General features: G+C 56.3%; 11 protein-coding genes across 11 annotated transcripts; 4 read left to right on the top strand and 7 right to left on the bottom strand.

Annotated features, from left to right (window-relative positions):
• Positions 1-4: 4 nt before the first annotated feature.
• On the top strand, positions 5-1,560 carry IE81DRAFT_324616 (manganese and iron superoxide dismutase). Its single transcript, XM_025514281.1, has 3 exons — positions 5-425; positions 562-686; positions 772-1,560. The coding sequence occupies exons 1-3, from the start codon at positions 113-115 to the stop codon at positions 1,426-1,428; spliced, it is 1,095 nt and encodes a 364-aa protein (XP_025368504.1). The 5' UTR covers positions 5-112; the 3' UTR covers positions 1,429-1,560.
• Positions 1,298-2,987, bottom strand: IE81DRAFT_324614 (hypothetical protein). The gene has a single exon (XM_025514280.1). The coding sequence runs from the start codon at positions 2,726-2,728 to the stop codon at positions 1,709-1,711; it is 1,020 nt and encodes a 339-aa protein (XP_025368503.1). The 5' UTR covers positions 2,729-2,987; the 3' UTR covers positions 1,298-1,708.
• Positions 2,988-3,304: 317 nt separating this feature from the next.
• On the bottom strand, positions 3,305-5,765 carry IE81DRAFT_303723 (carboxyl transferase; the record flags this gene model as incomplete). The annotated part of the gene is made up of 6 exons (XM_025512282.1): positions 5,092-5,765; positions 4,795-4,990; positions 4,653-4,673; positions 4,514-4,577; positions 4,324-4,433; positions 3,305-4,246 (listed from the first exon to the last, which is right to left on the bottom strand). Coding segments are annotated over exons 1-6 (1,779 nt in total), but the record flags the coding sequence as incomplete, so codon positions are not given.
• A 478-nt stretch (positions 5,766-6,243) lies between these two features.
• On the bottom strand, positions 6,244-7,738 carry IE81DRAFT_348394 (Homocysteine S-methyltransferase; the record flags this gene model as incomplete). The annotated part of the gene is made up of 4 exons (XM_025516252.1): positions 6,244-6,477; positions 6,570-7,262; positions 7,345-7,557; positions 7,649-7,738. 4 exons carry the CDS (start codon positions 7,736-7,738, stop codon positions 6,244-6,246), a joined length of 1,230 nt encoding a protein of 409 aa, XP_025368501.1.
• Positions 7,739-8,254: 516 nt separating this feature from the next.
• On the top strand, positions 8,255-10,320 carry IE81DRAFT_324609 (Emopamil-binding protein). Its single transcript, XM_025514279.1, has 10 exons — positions 8,255-8,415; positions 8,517-8,806; positions 8,907-8,966; positions 9,092-9,210; positions 9,300-9,335; positions 9,427-9,440; positions 9,514-9,526; positions 9,609-9,628; positions 9,712-9,751; positions 9,851-10,320. Exons 2-10 carry the CDS (start codon positions 8,560-8,562, stop codon positions 9,935-9,937), a joined length of 636 nt encoding a protein of 211 aa, XP_025368500.1. The 5' UTR covers positions 8,255-8,415; positions 8,517-8,559; the 3' UTR covers positions 9,938-10,320.
• On the bottom strand, positions 10,011-11,921 carry IE81DRAFT_324608 (putative xylitol dehydrogenase). The gene is made up of 4 exons (XM_025514278.1): positions 11,560-11,921; positions 10,871-11,465; positions 10,497-10,755; positions 10,011-10,420 (listed from the first exon to the last, which is right to left on the bottom strand). Exons 1-4 carry the CDS (start codon positions 11,621-11,623, stop codon positions 10,151-10,153), a joined length of 1,188 nt encoding a protein of 395 aa, XP_025368499.1. The 5' UTR covers positions 11,624-11,921; the 3' UTR covers positions 10,011-10,150.
• Positions 11,922-12,739: 818 nt separating this feature from the next.
• Positions 12,740-15,716, top strand: IE81DRAFT_324607 (iron hydrogenase). The gene is made up of 2 exons (XM_025514277.1): positions 12,740-13,451; positions 13,539-15,716. The coding sequence occupies exons 1-2, from the start codon at positions 12,816-12,818 to the stop codon at positions 15,492-15,494; spliced, it is 2,592 nt and encodes an 863-aa protein (XP_025368498.1). The 5' UTR covers positions 12,740-12,815; the 3' UTR covers positions 15,495-15,716.
• IE81DRAFT_324606 (hypothetical protein) lies at positions 15,627-18,987 on the bottom strand. The gene is made up of 4 exons (XM_025514276.1): positions 17,919-18,987; positions 17,587-17,848; positions 16,110-17,511; positions 15,627-16,003 (listed from the first exon to the last, which is right to left on the bottom strand). Exons 1-4 carry the CDS (start codon positions 18,801-18,803, stop codon positions 15,892-15,894), a joined length of 2,661 nt encoding a protein of 886 aa, XP_025368497.1. The 5' UTR covers positions 18,804-18,987; the 3' UTR covers positions 15,627-15,891.
• Positions 18,988-19,192: 205 nt separating this feature from the next.
• Positions 19,193-21,597, bottom strand: IE81DRAFT_324605 (Scramblase-domain-containing protein). The gene is made up of 4 exons (XM_025514275.1): positions 20,899-21,597; positions 20,374-20,797; positions 20,191-20,281; positions 19,193-20,105 (listed from the first exon to the last, which is right to left on the bottom strand). The coding sequence occupies exons 1-4, from the start codon at positions 21,420-21,422 to the stop codon at positions 19,417-19,419; spliced, it is 1,728 nt and encodes a 575-aa protein (XP_025368496.1). The 5' UTR covers positions 21,423-21,597; the 3' UTR covers positions 19,193-19,416.
• A 265-nt stretch (positions 21,598-21,862) lies between these two features.
• IE81DRAFT_324603 (DAO-domain-containing protein) lies at positions 21,863-24,208 on the top strand. Its single transcript, XM_025514274.1, has 5 exons — positions 21,863-22,311; positions 22,413-22,944; positions 23,021-23,294; positions 23,388-23,674; positions 23,751-24,208. Exons 1-5 carry the CDS (start codon positions 22,100-22,102, stop codon positions 24,045-24,047), a joined length of 1,602 nt encoding a protein of 533 aa, XP_025368495.1. The 5' UTR covers positions 21,863-22,099; the 3' UTR covers positions 24,048-24,208.
• Positions 24,209-24,493: 285 nt separating this feature from the next.
• IE81DRAFT_334914 (autophagy protein 12) lies at positions 24,494-25,170 on the bottom strand (the record flags this gene model as incomplete). Its single annotated transcript, XM_025515434.1, has 4 exons — positions 24,494-24,553; positions 24,620-24,682; positions 24,869-25,041; positions 25,125-25,170. 4 exons carry the CDS (start codon positions 25,168-25,170, stop codon positions 24,494-24,496), a joined length of 342 nt encoding a protein of 113 aa, XP_025368494.1.
• Positions 25,171-26,170: the final 1,000 nt, after the last annotated feature.

Here is a 26,170-nt window from a genome sequence, read left to right as displayed (position 1 = left end):
ATCACGAGTCGACAATGTGAATGACGCTCACCATCGAGCTACACATTTCTGCCATTCCCCTGTCACCCCTCTGGCTGCCAAACAAAGGTGCCTCCACTGCTTAGGACGGATCATGTCTTTTGCCTCGCCAGCTCGGGCCGCACTGCGCCGGACGACTGTGTTGTGCGGAAACGCAGCGGCAGGTCCAAGTCGGCCCGGCCTCTCCAAATGCAGAGATCCCAGAACTTCTTCTTCTTCTTCTTCACCATCGTTGCTTCAAGGCGGTCATGCTCAGCAAAGAAGTCAGCTGCACAGTCTACCGCATCTCCCTGCCAAATTGAGCACGCCGAATGCTTGTTATCCTCTGTTTGGCCCCACCACTCTGGACTTGATCTGGAAAGCTTGGCAGAACAGCCTGCTAAGGAAAGTGAACGACCTGGTGCAAGGTGATTGATATGTCAAAGATTGGGGTGGATGAGCAGGGCAAGGGGAATAATCTGATGACTGCAACCACGTGCTTGGTGAAGCAACGGCATACTGACCCTCTGTTGGCATCTTCGTCCTTGCTTGCGCTCACTCCAGGCACCGACCTGGAGGACCGCTCGATTGTGGACACTGTCATCGCAACGGCTCGAGACCCGCATCGCATCCTGATCTTCAACGCAGCTTCACACGCCCTCAACAATGCCTTCTTCATCAATGGTCTCGTGAGTCCTGCGACTTCATGTGCAAACGAAGAGGTTCTTTTGGCCGCTTGCTGACGGTCGGACCTGGTGATGGCGGATCTTGCAGAGGCCCAAACCGCTGGAAGGCTTGAGCATAAACGAGTGGGCCGACATTCCGCCGTTCAAGCCGAAGGGTCAGCTACTTGACGCGATCACCAAAGAGTACGACTCTCTGCCCGCCTTTAAAGATGCATTCAGCGCCACTGCAGACGGCATGTCAGGCTCAGGCTACGTGTGGCTGGTCAGAGACGCGTACCGGAACCTGGGCATCGTACCTACCTACGGAGCTGGTACTGTGATGGTGCAAAATAGGATTCAACGGGGAGCGCACGTCGAGGGAAGTACTCCCCCGTCAGTCCCTCAAGGTGAAGAACAACCTGCTGGACCTTCCAGCAACCTCGACTCTCGCATTGGTGCTACCTCTGTCGATTCTGGAGCGTCCGGCAGCAGCAGCAGTACCAGCAGCGCTCTCAGCAATTCTCGCCTTGGATCGTACGGGACCAACTCTTCTTGGTACGCAGCAGGAGGCACAACCAGGGTGCAGAGGACAGGGGAAGAGCTCTATCCGCTCTTCTGCATCTCTATTCATGAACACACTTGGCTGCCTGACTACGGCATGGAGGGAAAGGACGAATACCTGGCTAGATTTTGGGAGGTGCTCGATTGGGAGAGGGTGGGACAGCTCTACGATGCGTACAATAGGCAGGACGATGACAAGCTGTAGAGGCTCGTGGAATAGGCAAGCGGTGATGACCCAGTATAGCAATGCCATGCCCAAGTCATCAGATGATTAGCCACTCCTACGCTTGTGCGTTCTGAAATGTGCCAGAGAGGCGCTTACGTTTCTACCCAACCCGTTCGACTTCAATGAGCAGTTAGCCCTCTCCGCGCAAACCAGCTTTCCAGCACAGCGCGGGCGATGCGATCGGCTCAGGCTACGACTGATGCTGCAACTCATGACTATTGCCATTCTTTCCGCTGCTGGCCGACTTGACCCGCGCGCATCAGTCTAGCACTTGCCACTCCTCCCCCAGCATCGCTTCGTGGACCTGAAAATGTCTGGAAGGTTTGCCTTGCTTGAGAATTCTTCCTTCCGCTCTCCAGCTCCCATCCTCGCCTCTGGTCAAAGCGTCCTTGGAATACCTGACCAACAATCTGCCTCTCAGCTTGCCGCTCTGCGCAAATCTGGTCTCGGAGACGACGACTTCGTGCGTGTCCTGCTCCTGTCCATTGTTTGGGAGATCTGCAAGAGCGGCGGGCTCGGGCGTGAGTGTCAGCTCCCAAGTCGCAAAGGGCCTCTGCGTGGGCCTGATGAAGGACAAGTCGTAAATTGTGGTCTCGAGCTTTTGCAGCCTCCACGACGTGTTTTCGATTTCCATCCAGGGCTGATCCGTGTGGGACGAGGTGGTGAGCGCATCCCGCTCTTCCTTCGATGGCCGCACCAGCCTCATGCTCGTAGTGTATGCCCCAGCAATCCATGCTATCAGCGCAGTGCTGGTACCAGACGTACTGAGCGCAGCGGCGCAGAGCACCAACCTGCCTTGCAGGCCCACTTCTGCGGGTGCCAAGAGGATGGCGGGAGCAAGGCAAGTGGAAAGGCCCAAGGAAGAAAGGGAAAAAATTTTCAACCTGCGAAACGTCTTGCTTAGCGGACCAGCATATCTAGCGAGGATTCGAGGATCGCTTTGCTCAGCGGCACTTTCGCCCACCGCTTCCTTGGACTCGGAGGTGGCAGCGGTGGAGGGAGTCGCTTCTTGATTGGCGGGCCTCGCCGAGCTGAAGTGCTTTGCGAGGCTACCAGAAGAGATACGAGAGGGTGATGGATGCGCTTGCGACCGGCCCGTTGCAAGACTCCATGCGGGGAAACAAGTGGAGTAGGCGTGGCTCGATGGGTGCACGAAGCTGCGCGCTGCTGACCTCAGCCGATAGCCGTGTTGAAGCCGAGCGCTGCTACCTGCCTCGGTCAGTGTGCGACAGAGCACCAGCCTAGCGGTGTTGCTGCGAGACGAACCAGCAAGAGACATGGTGCACAGCAGGATGGTGGCCCGAGGTTTTGATGCAGAGGGGAGCTGGTCCTCGAGAGTGGGAATGCGTCAACTTTGAGAAAGGATTGCGACGCAAGCGCTGCAGACGCTCAGCAGGCTCCGAGTATCGAATGGCAGCGCAAGCTAGCTGGCTAGCTATCGGAGTGTGCATGCGTGGGTCAGAGATGTGCGACTGCTTTAGGATGCAGTGTCAAAGATCAAGTCAAGTGGAACAAACGTCGTTGGCACTCGAGACTCAAACTGATGATGCAGATCGGGCGCTGCACGTGTGGTCAAGAATTAAAAAAGTTGGTCACGAGTCTCGAGTATCGCGCGGTACGGCAAGCGTGCGGAGTTACAGCAGTTGCGAGTGCAGCAAGCACGCACGCAACGTCTCCAATCAGACTGATATAAAGACCGCATTCGCTCCGAAGTCCTCTCTGCGCTCAGCATTCGCACGACCAGTGACCGATTCCTTGAGGCAATGCATCACATTCCGATTGTAGGATGAGGTACGTACACAGTACCTGCAGCAGCTCTTTTCGTCTAGATGCCCGACTATCGTGGCGTCTACATCCTGTAGACTCCCTGACCAAAAGCATTGCCATCCCACGCGGGATGAACAGCGGCCCTCTCCCTGCTTTTCCTTCTCCCTTCGTTTGCAATGTGCAGGCCCATAGCCAGAGCGCCCCTCGTATCCGCAGGTCGAATAATCCCATCGTCCCACAGCCTGGCGCTAGCATACACAGCAGTGCTCTGGTGCTCGATCTGCTCTGCCAATTTTCGCGTACTTTCTTGTGAAGAGGCAGAAGAGGAAACGCTGCCCATGACGCTCGAGAGCTGATCTCCTCCCATCACGCCAATTCTGGCATTGGGCCACATCCACAGGAATCTTGGAGAGTACGCTCGTCCATTCATGCCATAGTTGCCCGCTCCATAAGATCCACCCACAACCACTGTGAATTTCGGGACATCAGCCGTAGCTACTGCTCTGACCATCTTGGCCCCGTCTTTCGCTATCCCCTCCCTCTCTGCCCTCGATCCGACCATGTAGCCCGTCACATTGACCAAGAAGACGAGGGGAATTTGGCGTTGGTTGCAAAGCTGAACAAAGGATGTCGCTTTCTTGGCGGAATCGCCAAAGAGAATGCCGTTGTTCCCAATGATGCCCACTGGTTGCCCCGCAATGGAGGCAAAGCCGGTCACAATGCTTGTCCCGTAGAGCTTCTTGAATTCGTGAAAGCGCGAACCGTCGACGATGCGAGCAATCACATCTCGCATATCGAAGGGCTGCCGCAAGGATGAAGGGACGATGCCGTGAAGCTCCGAAGCTGGATAGAGGGGCTCGTCAACTGCATGCGAAGGCAGCGAAAGATTTGTCCGCGAGTGCGAGCCGCCGGCCCCAAGAGCCAAGTTTGCTACCGATTCTCGAGCCAGCGCGACAGCGTGGTGGTCGTCGACTGCCAAATGATCCGTAACACCACTCTCAGAGCAGTGCATCTCTCCACCGCCCAGGGTCTGATCGAGCAAGGAAGATTTTACTACGTTGTTCAGCATGATGCAACACAGCACACACCACGAGCTTCCACACTGACCTCATCATCCACCTCCTCTCCAAGGGCCGCTTTTACGAGCGGTGGACCTGCCAAGAAGATGGTACCTTGCTTTCGCACGATGATAGTCTCGTCGGCCATCGCAGGCACATCTTCGGAGTGGAAGGGTAGATTGCAGGATGAAGGTCAAGGAAGTTCACGCGGATGTCAAGCCTCCCAAAATGGAACCTACATGCTCCTCCAGCGACGCTAATTCCGTGTACAACGGCGATTTGCGGGATTCCTAATGCTGACATCTGTCATTGCCAAAAGCAGCAGAGTCAGTGCAGTTGACGTGCATAGCTGCATATATACCACAGTGCTCTACTCACTTGCGCCATCTCTGCAAAGATCTGATCAAGCCGAAGGCCAGTGTTTGCGACAAGGCACGAAGACAGAGAATTTCGTTCTGTGAGCTGTTCGCATGGCGAGCAACGAGCAAGTTATGTATCGCTAGCCTAGAGGTGAACGCACCCTTCCAAAATGATGAGCATCGGGAAAGACATCGGCCTGATAAGGCAAGGCAGCGCCTCCGCTTTCGACCAGGTAGACGCAAGGCAATCTGTTCTCTCGCGCGATCTGCTGCGCTCTGAGATGCTTCTTGACAGTGATGGGGTAGTATGAGCCTCCTTTCACCGTTGGGTCATTGGCCAGGATCAAGGTGGGCGTGCTGTATGCGACAGAGCAGAGAAGAGTAGCAGATTAGACCGACACGTTCGCCTTGTAGACTGCATCTTGGCTAATGCTACGTGGGCAGCTTGCACCTCTCACCCTGAAACATTGCCGACGCCAGTGATGACACCTCCTGCAGGTACTTCATCTTCCTTGTCGTACACTGACCAGCCCGCTAGCGTGCTCAGCTCCAGAAAAGGGCTGCCAGGATCCAGCAGCGCACCTATCCTGTCTCTCGCCAGAAGCTTCCCCCTCTGCACGTGTCGCGCTCGCGCCTTTTCTGATCCTCCTAGCGAGATGCGCCCGTGGAGAGTGTCCAGCGAAGAGACAAGGGCGTCCATGGACGCTGCGTTGGCCTTGTAGACATCCGATGAGGCGTTGATAGAGGATGGCAGAACGGAGGTAGAGAGGTGCGAGGAGCGAGAGGTTGTGCTGCAGAGCCACCGTGTATTGCTGACGACCCCGAATGCTCCCCATTCTTTCATCTGCCGCGCACTCGTCAGATGTGAGCCCAGTCTGGCGGTCAGCATCCCGCGAGATGCCATCTTGACTGTCTGCGTGAGATGAACAAGAAGACTGATGGGCTGTCGTGGCCCTTGGCGAGCCAAGACGCGTTTGCAGGTGAACAGCAGACAATGTTATGCTGTGCGAGCGATCAGAAGTGTGCCTTATCGCTTCTTGCGGGGGCAAAGGTCTTCTAGTGGTGGCGGTGGTGGATGTTGACACAAAGGTATGTATTTGACGGCGTTGTACTCGTGACACCAGCATGTGTATATATGGTGTGCGTACCTCTGTACCCGTGTACCCCACACTCTTGACTGCGCAGCTGCTGCCCTCCGAATTGTGCTGTGCGCGCGCAAACCTCCGCGGCTGCACGGAGCACCCATCAATATACAGTTCTGCCATCACGGAGGCGATTCCGCGCTCTCCGCGGCCGTGCGTTCGTTGCCCCAAGGAACGCATGCTGCAATTAGATGAAGGCACGGCGTTCTTCGTAGTGCACCGGTATATGTATTCAAAGTCTACAGATGTCTGCAAAACATGCTCATCACCTACGAGTTGGATTGAAATCAGGATTTCGGGGCGCTCAAGCGTTACACAACCGCATTGGTGAAGTTCACAGCACCCAGGCTGTGTGGACATACCGAGCGCATCGGCGGGAAGCGCCTGTAAGTGCGCAAAGCGACAGCTTGACCTTGTCAAGTGTGAAGACGAGTCCTGAATTTGATTGTAAACAATCTCATCCAATTGCTATGCGCTCCTGGCTTCTCTCGACACTAACAAGGACAAGGCTTCGATTTCATCGATACCTACGTTGCAGCAGCCTCCAAGCCAGACGCCTGCCCAGACACCGCTTTCGATGGCTAACTTAGCGCTCTCGAGGAGTTGCTGGGCCCAATTGCCCAACGCTGCTCCCGTAGGCTGCGCCCGAGCCTTCCATTCCCTCGCTTGACCATCCCATACCTTGCCCCCGTCTGGATAAAGCTGGCTCGTGAAATGTGGACCGAGCGAAGACCAGCGGGGCGGGGCAATGTATGAATAGGATGTGAAAGATGGGAAGTCTGCCAGACACTCACGAAGAGGTGCTTCTTTTCTTCGCGCTGGATCGCTGCTGCGCGTCTTTCCTTCATGGCTTGAGTGAATCGATCTACCAGCAGCGGAATGAGATGAGGCTTCGTGCAATTTATGCCGATCGCGTCGCCTGACCAGTCCTCAGCCTTTTCTCGTGAGAACGAGGCTTCCAATATGTCTCGACACTCGCACAAAGTTTCCGATCGTCTGCCGTGCGGAAAGGGCAATCGCAGACCTTCTTCAGGAAAGACGCAAGAGAACAGGCACGGCTTTTTGCTCCACGACACTTCGTCTTTGTGTCTATGCCAGACCTGCGACAGTGCCGATTTGATCGCTCTGATTTCATCTAGCCGAGGGATGGTCTCGAATGCGATCAGATCGATCAAGCTCCAATGTTGAGCCGAAGCCGCAAAAACTTCCAAGCGATTCCGATGGAATTCGACCAGTTGATTATATGCGAGTTCCTGCGAAGGATCGCTTGGTGACGGGTAGGAGCCGGTGTACTCTGCGCCGTTGGATAAGGATGCACCATACGGACCCAAGCTGAGCGCTATGAGCGGGCGAGGCAGACATGTGCGCCCAGCACGCGTGGAGCCAGCTGCTTTCCGTGCAGACTGTGCCACGTCGATGGCTCTTAGCATCAAACGGCGTCCTTCCGTATCATCGATGCCTGCTCTCGAAAACGTTTCCAGGCTTGTCTGATAGCTTTGAGGACAGTATAGAGGGTGCAAAAGGCAAATGACCTTATGATTAATGGTCAGAGTCTACGCCGAAACGTACCTCTAGCCTCTTGAGCTGTACCCACTTGCAAGTTCCTATGACTTCCGCTCCAGCACGGAGGAAATCAAGGTGCGCTTGTGCGATCACTGCGCAGCCTTGCGAGTTCTCGTGGCTCGAACGCGAAGACCTTCCCTTGAGCGTCTCATCTTTGAGCAGAGCAGCAGACCACAGACTTCCACTGAGATCCTGGCCAAGCGTCTCTAGACGAGTGGCCTGCAGCGAGGGCAGAAAGCAGAAGGCCAGATTAGCACCTCAGCAAGTACCACAGGCCAAGTAGAGCGCGAAAGGCAGCAGCGCTGCTCACCAATCCGCCATCAATGATCGCAATGGGAGTCGCGGATGCGTCTTGTTTGCCGCTGCGAGAGCGCAAATACTCTTCCAAAACGCTGCCCATCCTCTTCTCGTCGTTGTCGCGCAATTTGCTGAGCTTCGCAATGCCGCGTGACACGCGCGATTGCAACCCTGCTCTCGACAATGAACGTCTTGCTCTTGCGTGTGAGACCGTGTGAGTGAACTTCGATGCAGATCACAGTGCGCCTCGCTTTGTGCATGTCGAATGAAGGGAGTCTCCCATTGAAAGAGCATTTCCTGGCATCCGATCAATCACAGTCACGAGTGTGCTTGGCGCCAAAGGCCGACCAGCAGCAGTCACATTCAGTGATTCACCTGAACCCTCGCGCACCTGCCACGCCGGCCAAGCAAATCAATTTTCCATGGATGTCCGCGGACCTCACTTCAGGAAGGAAGCCTGTAGTGATGCGTTTTGGAAGCGCGCTAAAACTGCAGTTGTGCCGGCTGTACAGCAGCAGCTGTAACGCGGCGCTAGCGACGGGCGCTTAATTTGAGGGCAGCTGCTCAGGCTGATGAGGATTCACTTCGACTCGTCTGATTCACATTCACGCATTCACGATTCAGATTGCAGCAAGCGTGCGTGCAGAATCACAATGTCATACGATGTCAGATCGTGGCTGTACACCCCACATGACGCTCATACTACCACCACACCATATCCAGCAGCAGCACATGCCTTCTTGCTAACCTCTCCACTCGACACTTGCGATTGAGATTTGCGTGAGTGCAACCCCATACCGAGAGTCCACGAGGCTGCCACCTGCCGACTTGCGACTGCTGCCTGCTGCCTGCTGCTTGCTCACCTTACTCATCCAGCACAGCTGCGCACCATCACTGCTGCCGCGACCACAACGCGCCTCCAAGATGGATGAACAGACCAAACAGAGTCTGCTTGCCAACGGTTTCGTCGCGCTGCTGGTCACCGGAGGTTTCTTGAGCTCTCAGCTCTTGCTTCCCAAACGAGCTTCCCGAAAGACGCGCTTCATCTTTACCTGGCTCGCTTTTGATGCGCTGTGTCACTCCATCATCGAAGGCAGCTTCTTGTACTACTCCACCTTTGGCAGGAGTATCAACACCAGTCAAGGCTTCCTCGCTTATTTATGGAAAGACTGTGAGCATAATGGTTGCGATCGACTACGTGCCTGTGCGACTCACGCTCCTCCCTCGCTCGCTCGCTCGCTCTCTCGCTACCTCTGCCTCTCTCATCTCAGACGCTCGCGCAGACAAGCGATGGGGCTGGTCCGACCCCACCGTCGTCAGTCTGGAGATTTGTGAGTGCCCAACGCGTGTCGCACGGACAGTCTGCCATGGGCTGTCAGTCAACATCTGTTGCAGATGCCTCAAATGACAACACCTCCCCCCCCCCCCCCATCATCACCACCCTACGCTGCCTCAGTGACGGTTCTCGGAGCAGGACCTCTGGCAGCGTACTGCTGTTATCTTCTCTTGAACGACGTGGCCGCTTATCACTACTGGGCCGTAGTGCTCAGCACTGCAGAGCTGTATGGAGGCTTCGTGAGTACAGTTCCTCAGGTGATGCAACAAGCAAAGCCCCTCGTCAATTCCTTGTTTTCGTCATGCTTACGCCCTGTGCCGCGCTTCAGATGACCTTCTGTCCTGAATGGCTCACTCAGAACAAGGTGGGTGCCCGGATCTGGTGCGGTCGTCGTAACTCCCGATCGCTTCGCTCGGCGCTAACCATCAACGAGAGAAATTTGCTGCTCGCCGTAGAACCTGGATGCCAGGTGAGTGGGAGGCAACCTTCCTTGAACCAACGACGGCCGCGCTGACTCATCTGCTCACCCCCGATGCGAGTAGTGACTGGATGCTGGTGAGATGATGCAGACCTTGTCCTCAGAAAGTCATCTGCTCGAAGCGCAAAAATGCTAATACCGCCTCCCTGCTTCCGTCAGTTCTATGTGTACCTCTGCTTGTGAGCCAAGCTTCCAGAGCGCTTTATGATCCTGCCTCCGACGCTCATGAGCTCACGCAGGATGAGACGTTTGCCTTCCACAGCATGAATCTGGCCTGGGTATTCATTCCCTTCTACCTGTTGGTGAGTAGGCCACTGCATGCACGCTGACTACGATCAGCCTCATTGCTCTTGGTCGGACTGACCAAGCCTATGGGTCTCTCATCGGCGATCAATCTGCAGCTCGACTCTTACGGTTCTATTACCGCTGGACTGCGTACCGTCGCAGGTGCCACCGCTGCAGTCACCAAGACTCAGAAGAGCAAGTGATCCGGAGCGCAAGTCAAGTCGTGCCACGGGGCTCCTCGAGCAGAGGTGCGCACATCATGCTCCACGGCATATAACGGGTCAATTAAGTGGCTGCTGCATTCCGCGCGTCGCAAATCCTGCAGCGATTACAAGATGTCATGAGATTGCCCAGCTTGTGAAAGACGCTGCGAGGTTAGCCGGCCCCTCTTTCACAGGTCCATGCCCGATCAGCCCTTACTGGGCCTGACCTTGGCAAATTTGAACTTTGATGCAAGTCTTTCCATCCTCTCCCTTGCCAGCAGCTGTAGCTGCAAAAGCCTGAATAGCATCGTCGAAAGTGTACCTGTGCGTGACGATCCTCTTCACGTCTACCAGACCTTGAGATACGAGATCGATGGCTGTTCGATAGACGCCCGAACCGTATCTGAAAGAACCAGTCACTTCGAGCTCCTTCATGTTGATCCTGTGCAGAGGCAGCAGCACGTCTGGACTTCCCATTCCGACCTGCGGCGCGAGAGCGAGGGTGTCAGCGAACGAGACTTGTCATTGGTGCGCAGAAAGCAAGCGGCGTAGAACTCGCCTGAACGAAGCGACCTTTTGCTCGGGTCATGAAGAGGCCCATCTGCACGCACGGTGGAGCGCCTGTGCATTCCAACACCAAGTCTGCTCCATCTGCATCGATCACGTCGACTCCCATCTGCCCCTTCAGCGCTAGAGCGTTCCTTTCTGCAGCTTCCATCGCCGTCTCTCCCTCTGCTGGACGAGTGGGGATGAACGTGTCTGTTGCGCAAAAGGATTTGGCAAACTCCAATTTGGATGCAACAATGTCGACGAGGATGCTGGTGGGTGAAGAGCGCGCCTACCGTTCAGCAATGACGGGGCGCAGTGTATGCGCCTCGAGGGGTCCCCTGCCTTGCCTTGTCCTCGCTTGCATTGGGGAAAGCGTCCACTCACACTCGTTTGGCTCCGTAAGCTTTGGCCACTGCACCGGTCAGCAGTCCGATAGGACCGGCACCAAAGACGACGACGTTTTGCAAAGCTCTGACGTGTCCCTGTCTGACGGCTGCCTGCACTGCCACGCCAAGCGGTTCCATCAAGCTAGCCTCTTCCAGCGTCAAATTGTCTGGCACCTTGTGAGCAAAGCTAGCGTGAAGATTGTAGTATGTGGCCAACGTTCCGTCGTAAGGAGGCGTAGCTGCGAATTCCAAGTCCCTGCAGAAATTGTAATGACCCGCCTTGTCCGTATCGCAAGTGAAACAAGGCACGCCCGGTTCCAAAGCCACTCGATCGCCAATGCTGTGAGATTTGACATCCGATCCCACCGCAGTCACGATTCCTGCCGATTCGTGTCCCAACACCATGGGGGATGTGAGGACAAAGTCTCCGATGCGTCCATGCTTCCAGTAGTGCACATCGCTGCCGCAAATTCCAGTCTGACGGACATTCACTTGCACTTGATTCGGCTTCAACGTCGGAATGGGTCGCTCTTCGAACACCGTCTTGTCCACTGCTTGCAGCACAAACGACTTGTTGCCCTTCACTGGCGGCACTAATGCACTCGCACGCAAGCGTTGGTGAGAAGAAGGGATCAGCTTGCTGGAATGCACTCAAGCTTAGGCATAGCGAGATGCGAAAAGACTTACCCGGAATGCTGTTGTCGTGCCCAATGGTGCCATTGGTGTGGGGAATAGGCTTGGCGTCAGACATGGTGTTTCGAGCGGGGCGAATATGTTCGAGTAGGAGTGTCGTGTGCCGGAGATGATGAGCACGACGGCGCGGCTCAGTGCAGAAGCTTGCGAGAGCGGATCGATCGCTGCTTGCGAATGCAAGAGAGGGTCACGAGCAGAAATGCCGATGCTACAGAGCTGAAGCTCAATGTGTGTGGTTGTGGGAAGGGAGCACAAAGGATGTGCGATCCGCCGCTGGCTCGCAATCTCGACTTGTTTAAGAAGACTTTCTACGAGGAGTTACCTGCCGTGTGCGTGCGTGCGTGCGTGCGTGCGTGCGCGCGCGCGCATGATGATGTGGAGCGCGGAGGTGCGAGCGAGCGCGGCTCGATGGAGCGGTTTTTGCAGCATGCGTGCGGCGTGCGGCACGCGCAGCGTCTCTGATTCTTCCCGGCAGGCGGTGAATCGGGAATTGTAGCCGTGCGGAGCCATACAAGCAAGCATAGCAGCGAAATTTGCATCAATACGCTCTACACGCTCTACACGCACGCACAGAAGGGAGAGAGAGATTTGCGAAGTGGATCCAGCGAGGCCGGCGGGGGTGAGTGTCAGTGTTTGCCGGGAGGGTGACGCGGTATGCTTTGCTGCTCCGCTCGCTGACGAGCTGGACAACATGCCCCTCCCCCCCCCAGCACGTCCATTCGAGCATCTACATTAGCTCTCGACGTCGGTCAAAGCAGCACAAGCCACTATACTAACTACCAATAGATTGCAGAGGCTCTCCTGCCATGGATGGGCGCGGCAAATGACCCGCAACGGCAATCTTCGATACAGCGCGGCGTGGCCTAGCTGCGCTCACCTGCAGGTCAAGATTGCCGAAGTCGATCAAAATTGAATGAGTTGTGAGGGACAAGGCACGTGACCTGCATCCTGCATGGAGACAGCTGTCACGTGTGCAGCTCCAGCGCTGACCAATCTTGAATCCAGTCGAGTCAAGAGTCACAAAATTCGTGATTTGGAATCAAGAATCACGAATTTCATTCAAGTGAGCTGCGCTGCGCTGGGCTGAATCGCGATACGCAGGCGCGCGATTTCGGAGATAAAGTTCAAGCAGTCAGTCATGAGTCACGAGTCAGAGTCACGATGAGTCTGTGTGGGCTAACCCTAAGTCGAGAGTCTTCTGAGTGCAACATCTTGGTTGATCATGAATCTCACAACCGCGTGTCCTCTGAATGCTGCGACGAAACACGAGTGGTACATCGCAACGAATCGCGTCTCCCGGAAAGATCGGCAACACCCACCTGCGTGAGCTTCTCGACTACGAATCATACACCACAGAAGTCGCTCAAGAGCATCATCACCGCGCCGCCAATCCCTTCGTCGTTGACCAGCACACCCTTCCTCATCGCCTTGCGCACTTGACTCTGCTCCTCCTCAACATTGCTAGCCACCTTTTGGCAGTGAAGATGGCATTTTCAGGTGCATTGACCCTGACCGATCTCAACGACTACCTCGGTCCATCACAGGCTTGCATCAAGCCAGTGTCAGGCGACACGGCAAAGCCGAATTCTGAGGCGGCCAATGTTATCAGCGAGGCTGGTGGAGCTAGCACAGCCATAAGCATAGATGCCGATGGCTCCTACTACGAGTCGCGCAGTAGCGTACACAACGATGGCGGAGTCAGCAGCACAGCAGCGTCAGGATCTACGAGCGACAATCAGCCGAGAGCGAGGACAAAGCTTGAGACTGCGCAGATCAGTCTGGACGATTGTTTGGCCTGCTCCGGCTGCGTCACCAGCGCTGAAGCTGTGCTGGTTGGCTTGCAGAGCACAGAGAGCTTGATGAAGACGCTGGAAGAAGTTCGAGAGGTGAGTGGCGCTGTGTCCGCAGATAGCTTGTATGCTGCAATACTTTTCCTCTCATCGCACATCGCCTTTCCACCGTCGCCTACTTAGCTGCCCATTGCGGGTCGACCGCTGCTCGTGGCGTCCATAGCGCCCCAAGTCCTTGCCAGCTTCTCCGCCCTGTACTCTCACCGAGCCTCCTCAAGCGGCGCATCCGCAACTCACTTGAGCCTGCCCACCATGCTTGCCCGCATCGCCCACTTTTTCAAATCGCAGCTCGGCTTCGACGCGGTGTGCGACACGACATTTGCGAGGCACTTGTCCCTCCGAGCGCACGTCAGGGAGTTCAAAGACCGCAAAGACAGACAATCGAGAGCGCCGGACAATGCGAATGGCAACGCCACACCTTGCCTTCCTATGCTAGCAAGCGCTTGTCCAGGTTGGGTGTGCTACGCCGAAAAGACGCATGGAGAGCTTCTTCCGCTCCTATCGCGAACTCGTTCTCCCCAGCAGATATCCGGCATCCTCGCAAAGCAAATCATCCCTGCGGCCGCAACGCCAGCGTCCAGCACAGCCTCGAATCGGAGCGGCAAGACTCGTCAAGTATACCATCTCTCTGTAATGCCCTGCTACGATAAGAAGCTAGAGGCGAGCAGACCTGATTTCGCCCACGCCGGGGCAGATGGACAGAGCGTCAAGGATGTGGACTGCGTGATCACGGCAGGCGAGTTGGACAATTTGATGAAGGAGCAGGGATTCGACATCACGGCTTCGATTTCTCCATCGAACGCAGGCCTCGCGCTGCTGCAAGAGGCTGAGAGCACTGCGGAGCGGCCCAACCTTCCGCCTTCACCACCCGAATCTGAAGCAGGAGCGGACCTGGACATGGCAGCAACCTCTGTTGCCACTCAGGATACCTCTGACCCAGCGACGCGTCCATCGATGCCCTCGCTTTTGCCACACGTGGGCAGCTCTTCCGGCTCGTATCTGTTCGCCATTCTCGCTGCAGTATGGACCGATCATCTCTCCACCCTCTCACCCGACTCAGCACAGCCCGCGTTGGACGTGCGCACCATTCGCAACGCGGATTATACCGAGTACGTCCTTCGTGATGAGGCTGGAAGCGTCCTCTTTAGGGGTGCGACGACGTACGGGTTCAGAAATCTGCAAAATTTGGTGAGGAAGTTGCAGAAGCAGACTGGATTGAAGAGCAAAGGAGCATCAGCTGGCATCGTTGATCCACTCAGCAGGATCGGAGGTGCGAGAAGTGCAAAAGGAACGAATAGGGGTAGAGGCAGAGGAATGGTCAAGCGAGGACCAGCAGCGCGGGGAACCGCTCAGGCAGGTGCTGTTGCTGCGTCGCCCCTTTCGGTGGCTGCCGAGGACGATGGCAGCTACGACTATATTGAAGTCATGGCCTGCCCTGGAGGATGCGTGAATGGAGGTGGACAGTTGCGTCCGCCCACCTCATCCGCATCGGCGAATGAAGAACAGTCGGATGCGCAAGCCACGTCCATTGTAGCTCGAACACTGCAAGCGCAGAACGATGCGGCAGAGATGCAGGTGGATGGAGTGGACCTGCCAAAAGCCAAGATGACCGGCTACGACACGCCAGATACGGACATATTTTCGCTGGCTTCGGAGCGCAAAGACGATGGTCTGGTGGATCTTGGGGATGAGACAGCATCGATGGAGCAGCCAGTCAAGGGATGGCAAGGAACATCGAGGGAGTGGGTCAGAGTTGTTGAAAACGCCTATTGGCGCAAAGACGACGTCGAATCGCCCGACGATGGGTTGTCCTTTGGAAGCGCTCATGCAGTCCAAGCTTTTGTCAAGGACCGACAACAACTCGGCGATCCTCGACTTTTGAGCCACGCCGTCTCGAAAGCTTTGCGCGACCATGTCGCACCTCTTGCTGAGAGCACAAAGCAGAACATCGAAAGCTTGACGCGAGACTACGAGGATAGGATACGCTCGCTCAATGATGGTGCTGGAGAGGACAATTTCTTTACGCAGTACAGAGCGGTGCAGGACGAGGCTGTCAGCGGTCTTGCTGTGCAGTGGTGAGCCAGCTAGCATGGCGTTGCGCTCCTCGAGCTTTGTGCATTTCCTCCTGTATCGTCTGCGACACGCATTGGTCACCTTGCAACGATGCACTTTTCAATTGTACCCTGATGGAAGCGCAATCCTGCACGACCGACTACAGCATCAGCATTCTTGTTCTCGTTTCATCTATCTTACAAGCACGCATGCCCATGGAACTTAAATCGAAAGTCGTACGTGATCGTGCATGATGTAGACACTTGATGTGAAGATTGATACATGTGGGTCTATCTGCGCCTCCAGCTTAAAGATGCGACAGAGTGCTCGAGGGTGAGGAGCTAATGCAATCGGTGCGGATGTGATTGATGGCAGCAGAGGTGCGGACCGATAGTGTGGTCGGGACGATGCAATGTGCTCGCTCTCAACGAGAGCGCCTAGCAGGAGGGCTGTATGGCGTCAGAGCGCGCATAAATTCTCTTAGTGAGCGACTCGCCGCCTCCCCCCATTGACCTGCGCAGATCTCATCAATCGATCTGTGTTTCGAAGCACATTTCGACGGGTGTCAGCAAGAATGTCAGAGGCGGGCGGGAGGCGTACGTGCGTCCCAGAACGAGGACCAAAGTGTCGGGATCTGCTCACCTTTCAAAAGCTTCGCTATGGCTGACGGCTGTCCAGTTTGCTAGCAGGTATCTCTTCACGTCGGCGTGCAGCTCGGCGTAGAGACCCGTGGCCAAAAAGGTGGGAAAAGCGCTTTGAGGATCGAGAGAGGCCACGACGTGCGCGCGCGCTAGCTCAGCTAGAGAATCTTGAGCGCATCGATGAGCGAGTCGATAGATGGTCAGAGCTGATGCTGGAGCCAAGTCAGTGACTGGATGAGGATGCGGATCCTGACTGAGTACCGAACCCAGAGTCGGCGCGCTTGGACTCTGTTGATTCAACGCGGCGCGCGAAGCTCGCGGATCGTACTCTCCAGGTCGACGTGGGCGGGGCAAAGTAGTAGGCGGACTTGCAGGGACATGTTGGGAGCCCTCTGCAGCGGCAGTCGTACTCGAATTGACCGAGCCGTGCGAGGCTCTGCTGGACATAAGGCCACCTGATGTGTGAAGCGGGAATTGAGGCTGCTGTTGGCCGCTAGCCGCCGCCCCGTTGACGTGCTCTTCGCCCTCGTCTCTGACGCACTCTTGCCAGTTCCAATCGGGTAGGCTCTGCGTTGCGTCTTCTTCCTCCGTGACCCAATGCGAGTCATCAAGCAGACCAAAGGACTCTCCACGCAATGGCTGGTTGAAATCATCAGCAAACTCGACTTCGTTTACGTACAACCAACGCAGAAGCGCATACGCTGATGCAAAGTCTGCGTCGGGAAGCCTCAGGACGCGTACTCGACGACCTCCGTATGCTTCTGCTAGATCATGCTCGACCCCCTCTGCAAAGGAGGAGGCGAGCATGTCACTCCAGAACTCTCCTCGAGCGCGAAGAATCGATGAATGCGCCCACAGAACTCGATCCCTCGTGACTGCACCGGCCCCGCTTGGCATGGTCCCGCTACTACTAGGAAACGGATCTGTTTCGACACGGCGCTCGCCATCGGCATCAGGCGCCAGTCTCAAACCTCGCTCCTTGACCAGCAGGATGACATCTCCCGTAGCGCTGCAATCAAGGAGACCTTCGAGACCATTCACGAGCGCTCGTGGAACCGAGTGCGTGTGTTTGTCTTCGAACACCGAAGTGTTCTTGGTGCGGATGGTGCCACTGTCTGGTGTTTGAGCGACGCGAGGTCCGGTCGATATTTGCAAGGTGAGCTCCATAGCATTCTGCCTGGAAACTGCCGGGAACTCTAGAAGCTCGGTCAGGCTCGGCAGCTCGTGGCACTCCCAGAACTCGCCGTCATCGCGTGCGAACGTGTGAGCTGCATGATGCCTCCAGACGAAGCCTCCGTCGCGCGATGTCTTGATGGATGGCGAGCGGCCTGCAGGCGCGAGGCCAACGAAGATGGTCGCGGCGATGGAGATATGAGATGGGATGTAGTCCAGTAGCATCGCCGCTGCAACCAAGCGCAGACGACCCCCTCGTCAACGCCAGTAAGTCTGGATGCGCATCGGTCTGACCGGCCACTCACTCAGATATACGCTCAATACTGTATTGCTCCGCCCCTCAGCGCTCGAATCAGCCTCCTCCTCCTCCTTGCTGCCAGAAGATCCAGCTCCACGAGAGGTGCGCACGAGCTCCAACTTCCATTTCCCGTCGCCAAAGATTGGCTGCGTGGTCCAGATCTCGCTTTTGCCTGCGCCTGCAGAGATGGAGCGCTCGCCATCGGAGAGCGTCGAACTCTCTACTTCGTCGCGGAGCAGTCTCAGATCGGAGATGCGCCAACGGAACGACTGCGAGGGGCAGAGGAGTGACGCTGAGAAGTGTGCTAGACGGAGCTCCGAACAGGGTATAGCCACTCACCGTGATGGTGTCCTCTTCAAAGGCCTTGACGGCAGCTGGGGCGCTCGACTCCCCACTCCATCCAGCAGGATCAGCGAGGGCCCAGCTGCCTTGACCAGCGCCCGCAAAGCCGTGATGGGAGCTCGACGCTGCAATGCCCGCGCCTGGCCTACCTGGAGAGGAGAAAGTTGGAATGCTGGACCACAGGGTGCTGCCAGCAGCGCCCAACATACCGCCCACCTGAGGTCTAGGACTTCCTTGAGCGCCCTGAGACGTAAAAGGGATACGCTGAGCAGAAGCACGACCACCGCTCGTGTCGTTCGAGGTTGGCGTGCCTCGCTGTGAAAAGTTGAAGAGTCCGTTGCCACCACTCCGGCTCGACTGAGCAGCCTGCTCGAAGCCGAAAAGCGAGCCGGCGGCCGCAGGGTGCATCGTGTGAGCGGAAAGGCTACTTGCGGCCGTCTGTCCACGTCCGCGAGTGGACGACGATGACACAGCCGACGGAGCAGCAATGGCGCTGTTTGGTCTGGGATTCGTAGACTCTCTTCGAGAAGCCCCACTGCCAGACCCAGCGACGGGTGGAGAAGCGGTTGCAGTCTGGCCTGTGGAAGTCGAGCCCGAACGGAGAGCTGGGCCCGGAATGAATGTCGGAGGATTGGCGCTCCCTGCGCTGCTGGAAGCAGGTGTCGGTGCTGGAGACGACATACCAGCCGAGGTTTGGTTTGCAGTAGCAGTACCAGCAGCAGTAGCAGTAGCAGCAGCAGTAGCAGCAGCAGTAGCAGCAGCGCCGCCCTCCGCATCACCTACCTGCCCAGCAGTGGCAGCATGAGGCATGCTCGATGAAAGTGGAGTGACGCTATCGCTCGAGGCCGCATTCGCACCTCTGTTCCCTGTCGCTCTCGCCATCACGGTGTATTGAGGTGGGTGAACGACCAGGGCGCAGTGAGACCATCAACGAACAGGGTGGATGACTCAAGCACGGATAGAGCTGGTTACGAATGTGTTCTCACAAGCAGTCGCGCTTATGAGCACGAGTCACGAGGCACAGTGAGAGCCAGTATTTTCGAAGTCAGCTCCGGGTTGTGAGCAGCGATGTAGGTAGGGAGGCCAACTTCAAGAGTCGTGATTGTTACATGTGAGTAGATGCTGCCTGAGCACCAAAAAACACGCGCCTGCGCGCACGGACCTCAAAGCGGTGTTGTGCGCATGCACATGGGCCGCTTGTTTACGGCGAGGGGTTCGTCCGCATGCACGCATATGCAGCCAGGACCCTGGATCTAGGCTGAGCTAGCTGGGTCTACACACACAGCTATATCCATTGTGATTCATATGGTTGGATCCACCTCTGTCGCACATGAGGCAAAGGGGGCATGCCAAGCAGGCTTCGATGAGGAGCGACTCACATTCGTGGTGAGTAAGGCCACCAGCATATGCACAGTATGTTACAATCGTCATGCTGATCGGTAGCCATCTCTCAAGACGTCCGGGTATCTCCGAGGAAAAGGCTGTTGTTGGCCCCTCAGCCGTCGAAGAAGTCACCCCCGTCACCCAAGTCACCAAAGATGTCACCAAAAAGGCCGCCTCCAGAGTTCCCATCACCACCCTTCCATGGGTCCTGGTCGCCCCAGACATCCTCGTCTCGCCCAGAGTAGCCCTGACCTGACCCAGTATAGTCTTGTGGAGGTGGGGGAGGAGCTCCTTGAACAGGCTGGGCAGGGGCTGGCGAGTCGCTCGTAGAGCTTGGATTCATCCATCCGCTCCAAGCTTCGTAGCCTGCCATGGTGCCTGCAGTCCCGACAGCGGACTCTCCACCCACGGCACCGGGCGGTAGCTGTGGGTGCTGCACGCCTCGAGTATCTTGCCACACATCCGTACCAGCACCGCCTGAAGGCGTCGGCTCGCCTCCTGTTCCGGATCCAGAAGTTTGACCTGCCGTTTCTGTAGGAGGTGGCGAGCCGCCTCCTCCCATTGGTATTGGCAGAAACCCGGGGAAAAAGCCACCGGAGCCGCTGGAGGAATGCCTGGAGAAGTAGTCCACATCAAGGCCGAAAGCAAGCCCACAAAGAGCCAGCGCTCTCTCGTCCAGCGTCAAGCTAGGCGTGATGGGCACCAGCTCGCGCGATTCGTTCTCAGCTTTCACGGTACTCTGGTTGTTTGTGGAGGTGCCAGAGGCCGGCGTGTCGCCCTCAAAGCGCACGACGTATTGGCCTGTAGAACGGTAGCACAGAAAGTCGTCATCAGCCTTTTGCATGTGCTCGATACATGTCGTGCTGCGACTAAAAGCTGCACTTACCGACATCGGCAAAGAGCTCCCTCGCAAAGCCTCGAAAATTGCGATTCACGCTCCCGACTACTTTCCCACTCTCGTCCTCCAAATTGAAGTCCTGCATTGAGATACATGCACGTGTCAGCGAGCATGTATGCGCTGCCGCATTCCTCTTGTGCACACCCACGCAAAGCGCGTTGGCCTACTTACCCAAGTCAAAAAGGCGCCGTCGACCTTTGCAATTTGTTGCATCTCTTGACCACCGTCGCGCGCTCTGTAGATCTCGTAGCGCCTCTTGAAAGGATGCCAGACCTGTTTGACTTCTCCGATCAGCTGCTCATTCGACTCGTCCGGTGCACGTTCCAGATCCACATCTGCAGCGCTGTCATATGTATCAGGATCGATGGAATAGACGCGCGTTCGACTGTTGATGAAGGTGAATGATCTCTCGACACGAAGAATCGGTGCTCCGTCAGGGGCTAGTACGAGAGCTTTGAAAGGCCGATGCGTCCGCAGTAATTGGCGTGTAAGAGTCTTGCCAAGGGAGCCTTCTTGTTCCACAAGGTATCCTAGCGGCTGACCAGAAGGGCTGAGAAGCGCATATCGATTTGCTTGCTCGAAACCGACCATGATGCTAGAGAACGTGCGGCAGATCATCAGGATGGGGCATGCACAGCGTTAGTATATCGCGCGCCCATGTTGACAGTGGAACCCAACATCAGAGTCGGCGCTCACTTCATCCACTCCACTTCTCGCGTGCAGATCACCGCTTCTTGACCCAGCATGGTGGCCACAGCGGGATGCGTCTGTGGAGATAGCACGCCATCGGGATCAGACGGCAGAGGTACAGCAGGCTCCGTTGGAGGCTGCCTTTGACCTAGATCCTGCAGTGCTGAGGTGTCTTGCGCATCACTACCAGATGTTTCACCAGCATCGTCGCGAGGAGCGCTCTTTGCATTCTCGACACTGCGTTGGGTCGCTGTGGCTTGTTGTGCTGCGCGACGCCCGACTCGTGAGCCCCTACTGCTGTTAGGCAAGCGCGAGTAGCTCCGTCGCGATGCGACACTGCACTCTTCGAGCTCGAGTAGAGACGTGGCCACGAAGGAGTGATGGGAGGCTGTAGAAACAGCGCGCTTGTGTGTATTGGAGGACTCGCCGAGAGAGAGGGGAGGATGCACTCGTGGAGAGGGGTGAGAAGCGACATGTTGAGGCAATCTCCTCAGCGTATGTCGAAGAGCCTGACATCTGGCTGGTGACATGCTGGCTGACAGGAGCTTCCGGCAAGGCAGTCGCAGAAGTGATGCTGATGCTGGAGGTTCAAATGTAGTCAGAATTTGGGGCGGGGGAAAGGCAAAATGATGGTGTGGAAGGCAATGGCAAGGGGAATTGCAGACTCGAAGGCCACAAAGGAAGATCAGGTCAAGTCGTGTTGAGTGCGTCAGCGTGCTCGGGCAACTGCGTATGCATTCAGTGATTGACTCAAGACTCCCGACTCAGACTGCATGACGTATGATGGTGCATGACAGGCCATGCCATGCACGCGCGGCTATCAACGCAACTTGAGCCTCTCCGCGGATACCGCGGACTTCAGATAGGACCGCACCCGCGCGTCCTACAGCATGAGGACCGCAATCGCGGAATGATGACGCCGCGATGGACCCGAAACTGCCAAATGCTGCTCTTCATTCACACCAGGTGCGGCTGCCTCCTGAGCAACGACACACATCAGCAATCACCATCAGCGGCTGTGCCACGCCATTGCTGCCCTTTCGTCGTATTTAGAGACGAGCCAATCTGAATGCGGCTCGTGATCCCTTAAAGGCGCTATTTGGATCGACGAAACGCTCTCCTTGATAATACACTGCTCACGACTGCGCTCCGCTCATCATCATCACACTGACTAAGTCATACACGCTCTCCTTCAATTCGTGCAAACATGCCAGCTATTGTAGCAGCATCGGGTATCGAGTCCTTCCAAGGGTCCGCCTCGCAGTCAGTCTTCGACGCTCTGCCAAACCGGCCTGCTGAGCTCCCTCAAACCAATGTCAATCCTTCTTATTGGCAAGCTACGTTCGAAGGCCCTGCCAAGACCGCCCACCTCAGCGATTCTTCGGCTGTAGAAGGTGAAGCCACCGTTGCTATCATAGGGTGAGCTGTGCCGCGTCAGCGTGGAGCCAAACACAAGGGCTCCTAAATGCTGATCCATGACGTGAGCCGCCACTGGTGCGCGCCCCACTATACGAGCGCAGCACTGGCATCACCGGCATCTCCACGTTGTACCACCTCGTCACGCGCTTGCAATCTGGCACTCGCATCGTTCTCTTCGACGCGCGCGGCTTCTGCTCGGGCGCTACAGGTCGCAATGGAGGGCACATGACGCCTCTCTCTGCTTTGAGCTACCGCGAGCTGCGGAACTCGCCGGGCATATCGAGATACGCGGTCAAGCCGCCGGAAGGCAGGACGAGGCAGGAAGTGTACGGCAACGATCGAGGAGATTTGCTGGATGAGGTGGTCAGGACAATGCTGGTGTGTGAAGCCAGAACAGCTGCGGAGCTTTTGGTGCTCACTCGAACGGAAGCCGCCATGGCTCGCAAGGACCCTTCGGAAGCTCAGCTAGAGGGCTACGTGGATCCCGAGTTGCAGTGCGCAGGAAGATGGATCGTAGCTCTTGAAGATGGAGAAGTGAAAGAAGTTGAAGACTCCATTACAGCTGCGAATCACGCAGGTCTCAGTGACTGGACCAAGGGCCTTATCAGGCTCCCGAACGCCGAGCTGGAGCAGGTACGTGGAGAGATGTAGCGCCGGCCCTGCTTTGCCACCACGTACATCGCTCAAATACTGCCTCACTAAAATGCAGCTCGGGCTGTCGGGTGCCAAAGCGGCATGGGAACAGACGGGCTCCACAGTTCACCCGCTCAAGCTCGTCTCTCTACTCTACTCGGTGGCGATGCGCACAGCCAGAGAAAGGCGTATCCAAGTAGAAGCGCATACATACTGCCCAGTCGATGAGGTGGTGGAGCAGGCTTCGAACGGACTCAACAACCTGACGCAAAGCAGCTCTCGCGCTTTGCTTCGAACGCGACGTGGCTCCCTCCAAGCCAGATACGTCGTGCACGCCACCAACGCATGGGGTGCGTGGACTCCCTAGCTGATTCTGATTGCCGAGCGTCCGACGACTGACTATTTGCCCTTCGACTGCGTCTCAATTTGGAATGAAACGCCAGCAAGTCATTTGAGCCCTCAGCTCGCAGGCCCAAAGGGCATAGTGCCCACTCGAGGCCAAGCGATGGCGGTGGAGCCAAAGGAACCTCAAACATGGTCTCAAGGCTTAGCCACGCCAGATGGATTCAACTACATGCAAATGCGGCCCGGAACGGCTCAAGTGCAAGCCGAGGCGTCGCAGGGTCCTGCCAAGAATCCTCCCATCATCTTCGGAGGCGGCCGCGACTCGGCGCCTGCTTATGAGTGGGGTGTGGAGAATGATGGAGAGCTTTCAAATAATGTCAGCAAGGTGAGTGGAAGTCTGCAAAATCCTTTGACCCTTTCAACCGCCGAACTAAAAGCACCTAAGCCCGTCTGATGTACAGCGCCAACGTCAGCTCTTACCCTCCTTGCTGCCCTCCGCATTTGGGGGACTACCGCAGCCAACGCACGAGTGGACAGGAATCATGGCATATACGCAATCGTTGAATCCTATCTGTGGTCCATTACTACGAGGACAAGCTCTAGCCGATGAGGACAGCGACCTGAAGCCATCTGCTGACATCGTTCCAGGCCAGTACATCGCTGCAGGCTACTCTGGAGTGAGTCTGGATCAGGTGTCTGGATGGGTCACAAGAACTGACCATCATTCTCCGCGGGTTCGTGCTTGTCTGGTCTCTTGATTCCCTACAGCACGGCATGACTAGAGCCTATGCATGTGCGGAAGTCATCGCTGAGATGATTGAAGTAGACGTGCTGGCTGCCTCCTCATCAGAAGCACGCGACGATCGCTGGAAATGTCCCGGATGGTTTCCTCGGTGCTGGCTGACCACATTGAGCCACGTGGATACATGAATCCCATGGCTTATGGCTTACTTGTGCTCCCCGCGTCTTGGTGACTCGTGACTGTGCTCGTTGTTGAAGTGAGCGCTGCTGAGAGACTCTCGTATCGAGCACACCTCGATCTATGCTCCACGGGTTGCGGGAGCTTTGCTACACGCCCGAATCGCCCTTCATGAGCAGGCGAGCGTTTTGAAGTGCTCGTGACCTCGCGATTGAGCTGAGCTGTCATTTCCAGGGCATAGCGCGAGGTCGCCTCAACGACATCAGCGCACAATGGCGCCGTCTCTCAACCCCAAGCAGCCTGTGTGGAGTAGTTGACGATCAGATGTCCTTCTGTGCCGAAGCACTGTAGCGTAAAGAGGGGGCAGTCAGACTCAGCAGGTCCTTGCACAGGAGCAGCAGGGGCACGCACCCTATACAGATTGCCCACGCTGTCGTCGGCTGCGGGAGCAAAGGAGGCGTTGATGTAGAGGAACTGCGGGATTCGAGGGCACAGAGTGTTGAGATAAGAGCGCTTTCAGACCTTGGCTGCAGACACTACTACACGAGCGAGCGTGCCGAGATCTATGCCGCGACTTAGCAGCTTGTAGGCCCCAGGACCCCTGAACCTCATTCGCTCTGCAAAGCGCTCGTATCTCTGACCCATCCACTCGACACTCACTAGCGGCTCTTTACCAGAGTAACCCAACTCCTTTCTCAAAAATACAATGACAGCATGAAAACGATTGAAAGCGGTGATGCGAAAGTAGTTGTTCTTCATGATCGGAGCGTTGCCGATCGCTTTGAAGCGGACTACGATCTTTGCCGCATCTTTCTTGCGGTACTCGTCCAGCGCTAGTGAGATAGCAGGTGAAAATTAAAATCAGCAAAGTGTGCTACGAGTTTGCAAAGGCTAGCGCATTCTGAGCACCACTGACCTGCTTGAGCAGCAGCTGGTACGATGCCGTCACCTGTCGACGCCATGACTTTTGATGCTACTCTTCCTGATGTCGGTAAGAAGCGTCCACTTCGCAAGACCGCTGCTGCTGCTTCAGAGAGGAAGCTTTACGTGAGCGCGCTCGCCTGCAACCTCTTGAGAGGTGTCTATGTCTACGGAGGAGCAGGAAAGGGGAAGCCCGGACTTGCTAAGTAAATCAAGAACGCATAGGCATGAGGGTGAGCGTTTCGGAAGGTGAGGCGTCACTGACCACCTGCTGAATCCACCATCAGCTTGGTCGCGAGCTGATGTTGACTTGACGAGGGCAGCGCAGTTGCAAGTCAGCGCTCGAATGATTGGTGTGGTCACGTGGATGCAGAATACCAAGCAAGCCCTTTTTAATTCAAACAACCTGGTGTGAAATGTAAGCTCGACTTTCACCATTGAAGATTTGGCGCTTCAAGTCCACGCAGCGTGAAATCAATTCATGATTCACATTGTCCAATTCAGCGGACGCGCTCTCACGCACGGACCCGCGTGTGCATGTCTTTTTTGGGTTTGTGTTGGGGCGCTGCTGCGCTCATCTGCTGCTGGACGCGGGCACGCGCGCTGCCCGCACACCAGGCAGGTCAGGCAGGTTAGCCGGCCCATGCGCGCCCCGCCCCCGCCCCGCGCCCGGCTTTCCAAACGCGCTTCGCCAAAACCGGCGGGCGATGATCGATGGAAGACGCAAAAGTCTATGATCGCTGCGTTGGTTGCAAGCGGTCAGAGGCGACAGAGCAAGGAGCGACGCAAATCCTGTGTGCCTCGATCTCCCCTTACTCTCTCCACTATCACAGGTCAGACGCCCAAAAGCTTACGAGGCTCTCCTTATACATAGGCGTCACAATCAGCCGCCCTCCCGATTCCCTTGCTTCCCCCAATCCGCAGGCGAAGCTTGGCGACCGTACAGCTCATCCGCAAGAATTTCTTCAGACGTCTGCGATCTGAGCTTGCTAGCGCAGGGAATACCCTGTCAGCCACCCATCACATCAGCGTACCAAATGA

Source organism: Ceraceosorus guamensis, assembly GCF_003144195.1.
Source record: "Ceraceosorus guamensis strain MCA 4658 unplaced genomic scaffold IE81scaffold_44, whole genome shotgun sequence".
NCBI classification, from domain to species: domain Eukaryota; kingdom Fungi; phylum Basidiomycota; class Exobasidiomycetes; order Ceraceosorales; family Ceraceosoraceae; genus Ceraceosorus; species Ceraceosorus guamensis.
Note: the sequence above shows the minus strand (reverse complement) of the source record. Positions and strands in the feature narration are given on the sequence as shown.

What these genes read in the sequence shown, in the direction of transcription:
- IE81DRAFT_324608 (XM_025514278.1), bottom strand. Translation starts at nt 11,623, where the DNA reads ATGTCTGACGCCAAGCCTATTCCCCACACCAATGGCACCATTGGGCAC. An exon ending in GCACGACAACAGCATTCCGG is followed by an intron (nt 11,466 to 11,559) that starts GTAAGTCTTTTC and finishes CGAGTGCATTAG; the next exon opens with TGCCGCCAGTGAAGGGCAAC. An exon ending in CAAAAGGTCGCTTCGTTCAG is followed by an intron (nt 10,421 to 10,496) that starts GCGAGTTCTACG and finishes CTCGCGCCGCAG; the next exon opens with GTCGGAATGGGAAGTCCAGA.
- IE81DRAFT_324605 (XM_025514275.1), bottom strand. Translation starts at nt 21,422, where the DNA reads ATGTCACCAGCCAGATGTCAGGCTCTTCGACATACGCTGAGGAGATTG. An exon ending in CGAGAAGTGGAGTGGATGAA is followed by an intron (nt 20,798 to 20,898) that starts GTGAGCGCCGAC and finishes CACGTTCTCTAG; the next exon opens with CATCATGGTCGGTTTCGAGC. An exon ending in GGAGCTCTTTGCCGATGTCG is followed by an intron (nt 20,106 to 20,190) that starts GTAAGTGCAGCT and finishes ACCGTTCTACAG; the next exon opens with GCCAATACGTCGTGCGCTTT.
- IE81DRAFT_324607 (XM_025514277.1), top strand. Translation starts at nt 12,816, where the DNA reads ATGCTGCGACGAAACACGAGTGGTACATCGCAACGAATCGCGTCTCCC. An exon ending in CGCTGGAAGAAGTTCGAGAG is followed by an intron (nt 13,452 to 13,538) that starts GTGAGTGGCGCT and finishes TCGCCTACTTAG; the next exon opens with CTGCCCATTGCGGGTCGACC.
- IE81DRAFT_324606 (XM_025514276.1), bottom strand. Translation starts at nt 18,803, where the DNA reads ATGGCGAGAGCGACAGGGAACAGAGGTGCGAATGCGGCCTCGAGCGAT. An exon ending in TTGAAGAGGACACCATCACG is followed by an intron (nt 17,849 to 17,918) that starts GTGAGTGGCTAT and finishes TGCCCCTCGCAG; the next exon opens with TCGTTCCGTTGGCGCATCTC. An exon ending in AGTATTGAGCGTATATCTGA is followed by an intron (nt 17,512 to 17,586) that starts GTGAGTGGCCGG and finishes GCTTGGTTGCAG; the next exon opens with CGGCGATGCTACTGGACTAC.
- IE81DRAFT_324616 (XM_025514281.1), top strand. Translation starts at nt 113, where the DNA reads ATGTCTTTTGCCTCGCCAGCTCGGGCCGCACTGCGCCGGACGACTGTG. An exon ending in AGTGAACGACCTGGTGCAAG is followed by an intron (nt 426 to 561) that starts GTGATTGATATG and finishes CGCTCACTCCAG; the next exon opens with GCACCGACCTGGAGGACCGC. An exon ending in CCTTCTTCATCAATGGTCTC is followed by an intron (nt 687 to 771) that starts GTGAGTCCTGCG and finishes CGGATCTTGCAG; the next exon opens with AGGCCCAAACCGCTGGAAGG.
- IE81DRAFT_324609 (XM_025514279.1), top strand. Translation starts at nt 8,560, where the DNA reads ATGGATGAACAGACCAAACAGAGTCTGCTTGCCAACGGTTTCGTCGCG. An exon ending in CGTCGTCAGTCTGGAGATTT is followed by an intron (nt 8,967 to 9,091) that starts GTGAGTGCCCAA and finishes ACGCTGCCTCAG; the next exon opens with TGACGGTTCTCGGAGCAGGA. An exon ending in TCATTCCCTTCTACCTGTTG is followed by an intron (nt 9,752 to 9,850) that starts GTGAGTAGGCCA and finishes ATCAATCTGCAG; the next exon opens with CTCGACTCTTACGGTTCTAT.
- IE81DRAFT_324614 (XM_025514280.1), bottom strand. Translation starts at nt 2,728, where the DNA reads ATGTCTCTTGCTGGTTCGTCTCGCAGCAACACCGCTAGGCTGGTGCTC.
- IE81DRAFT_324603 (XM_025514274.1), top strand. Translation starts at nt 22,100, where the DNA reads ATGCCAGCTATTGTAGCAGCATCGGGTATCGAGTCCTTCCAAGGGTCC. An exon ending in GCCACCGTTGCTATCATAGG is followed by an intron (nt 22,312 to 22,412) that starts GTGAGCTGTGCC and finishes ATACGAGCGCAG; the next exon opens with CACTGGCATCACCGGCATCT. An exon ending in TTTCAAATAATGTCAGCAAG is followed by an intron (nt 23,675 to 23,750) that starts GTGAGTGGAAGT and finishes TCTGATGTACAG; the next exon opens with CGCCAACGTCAGCTCTTACC.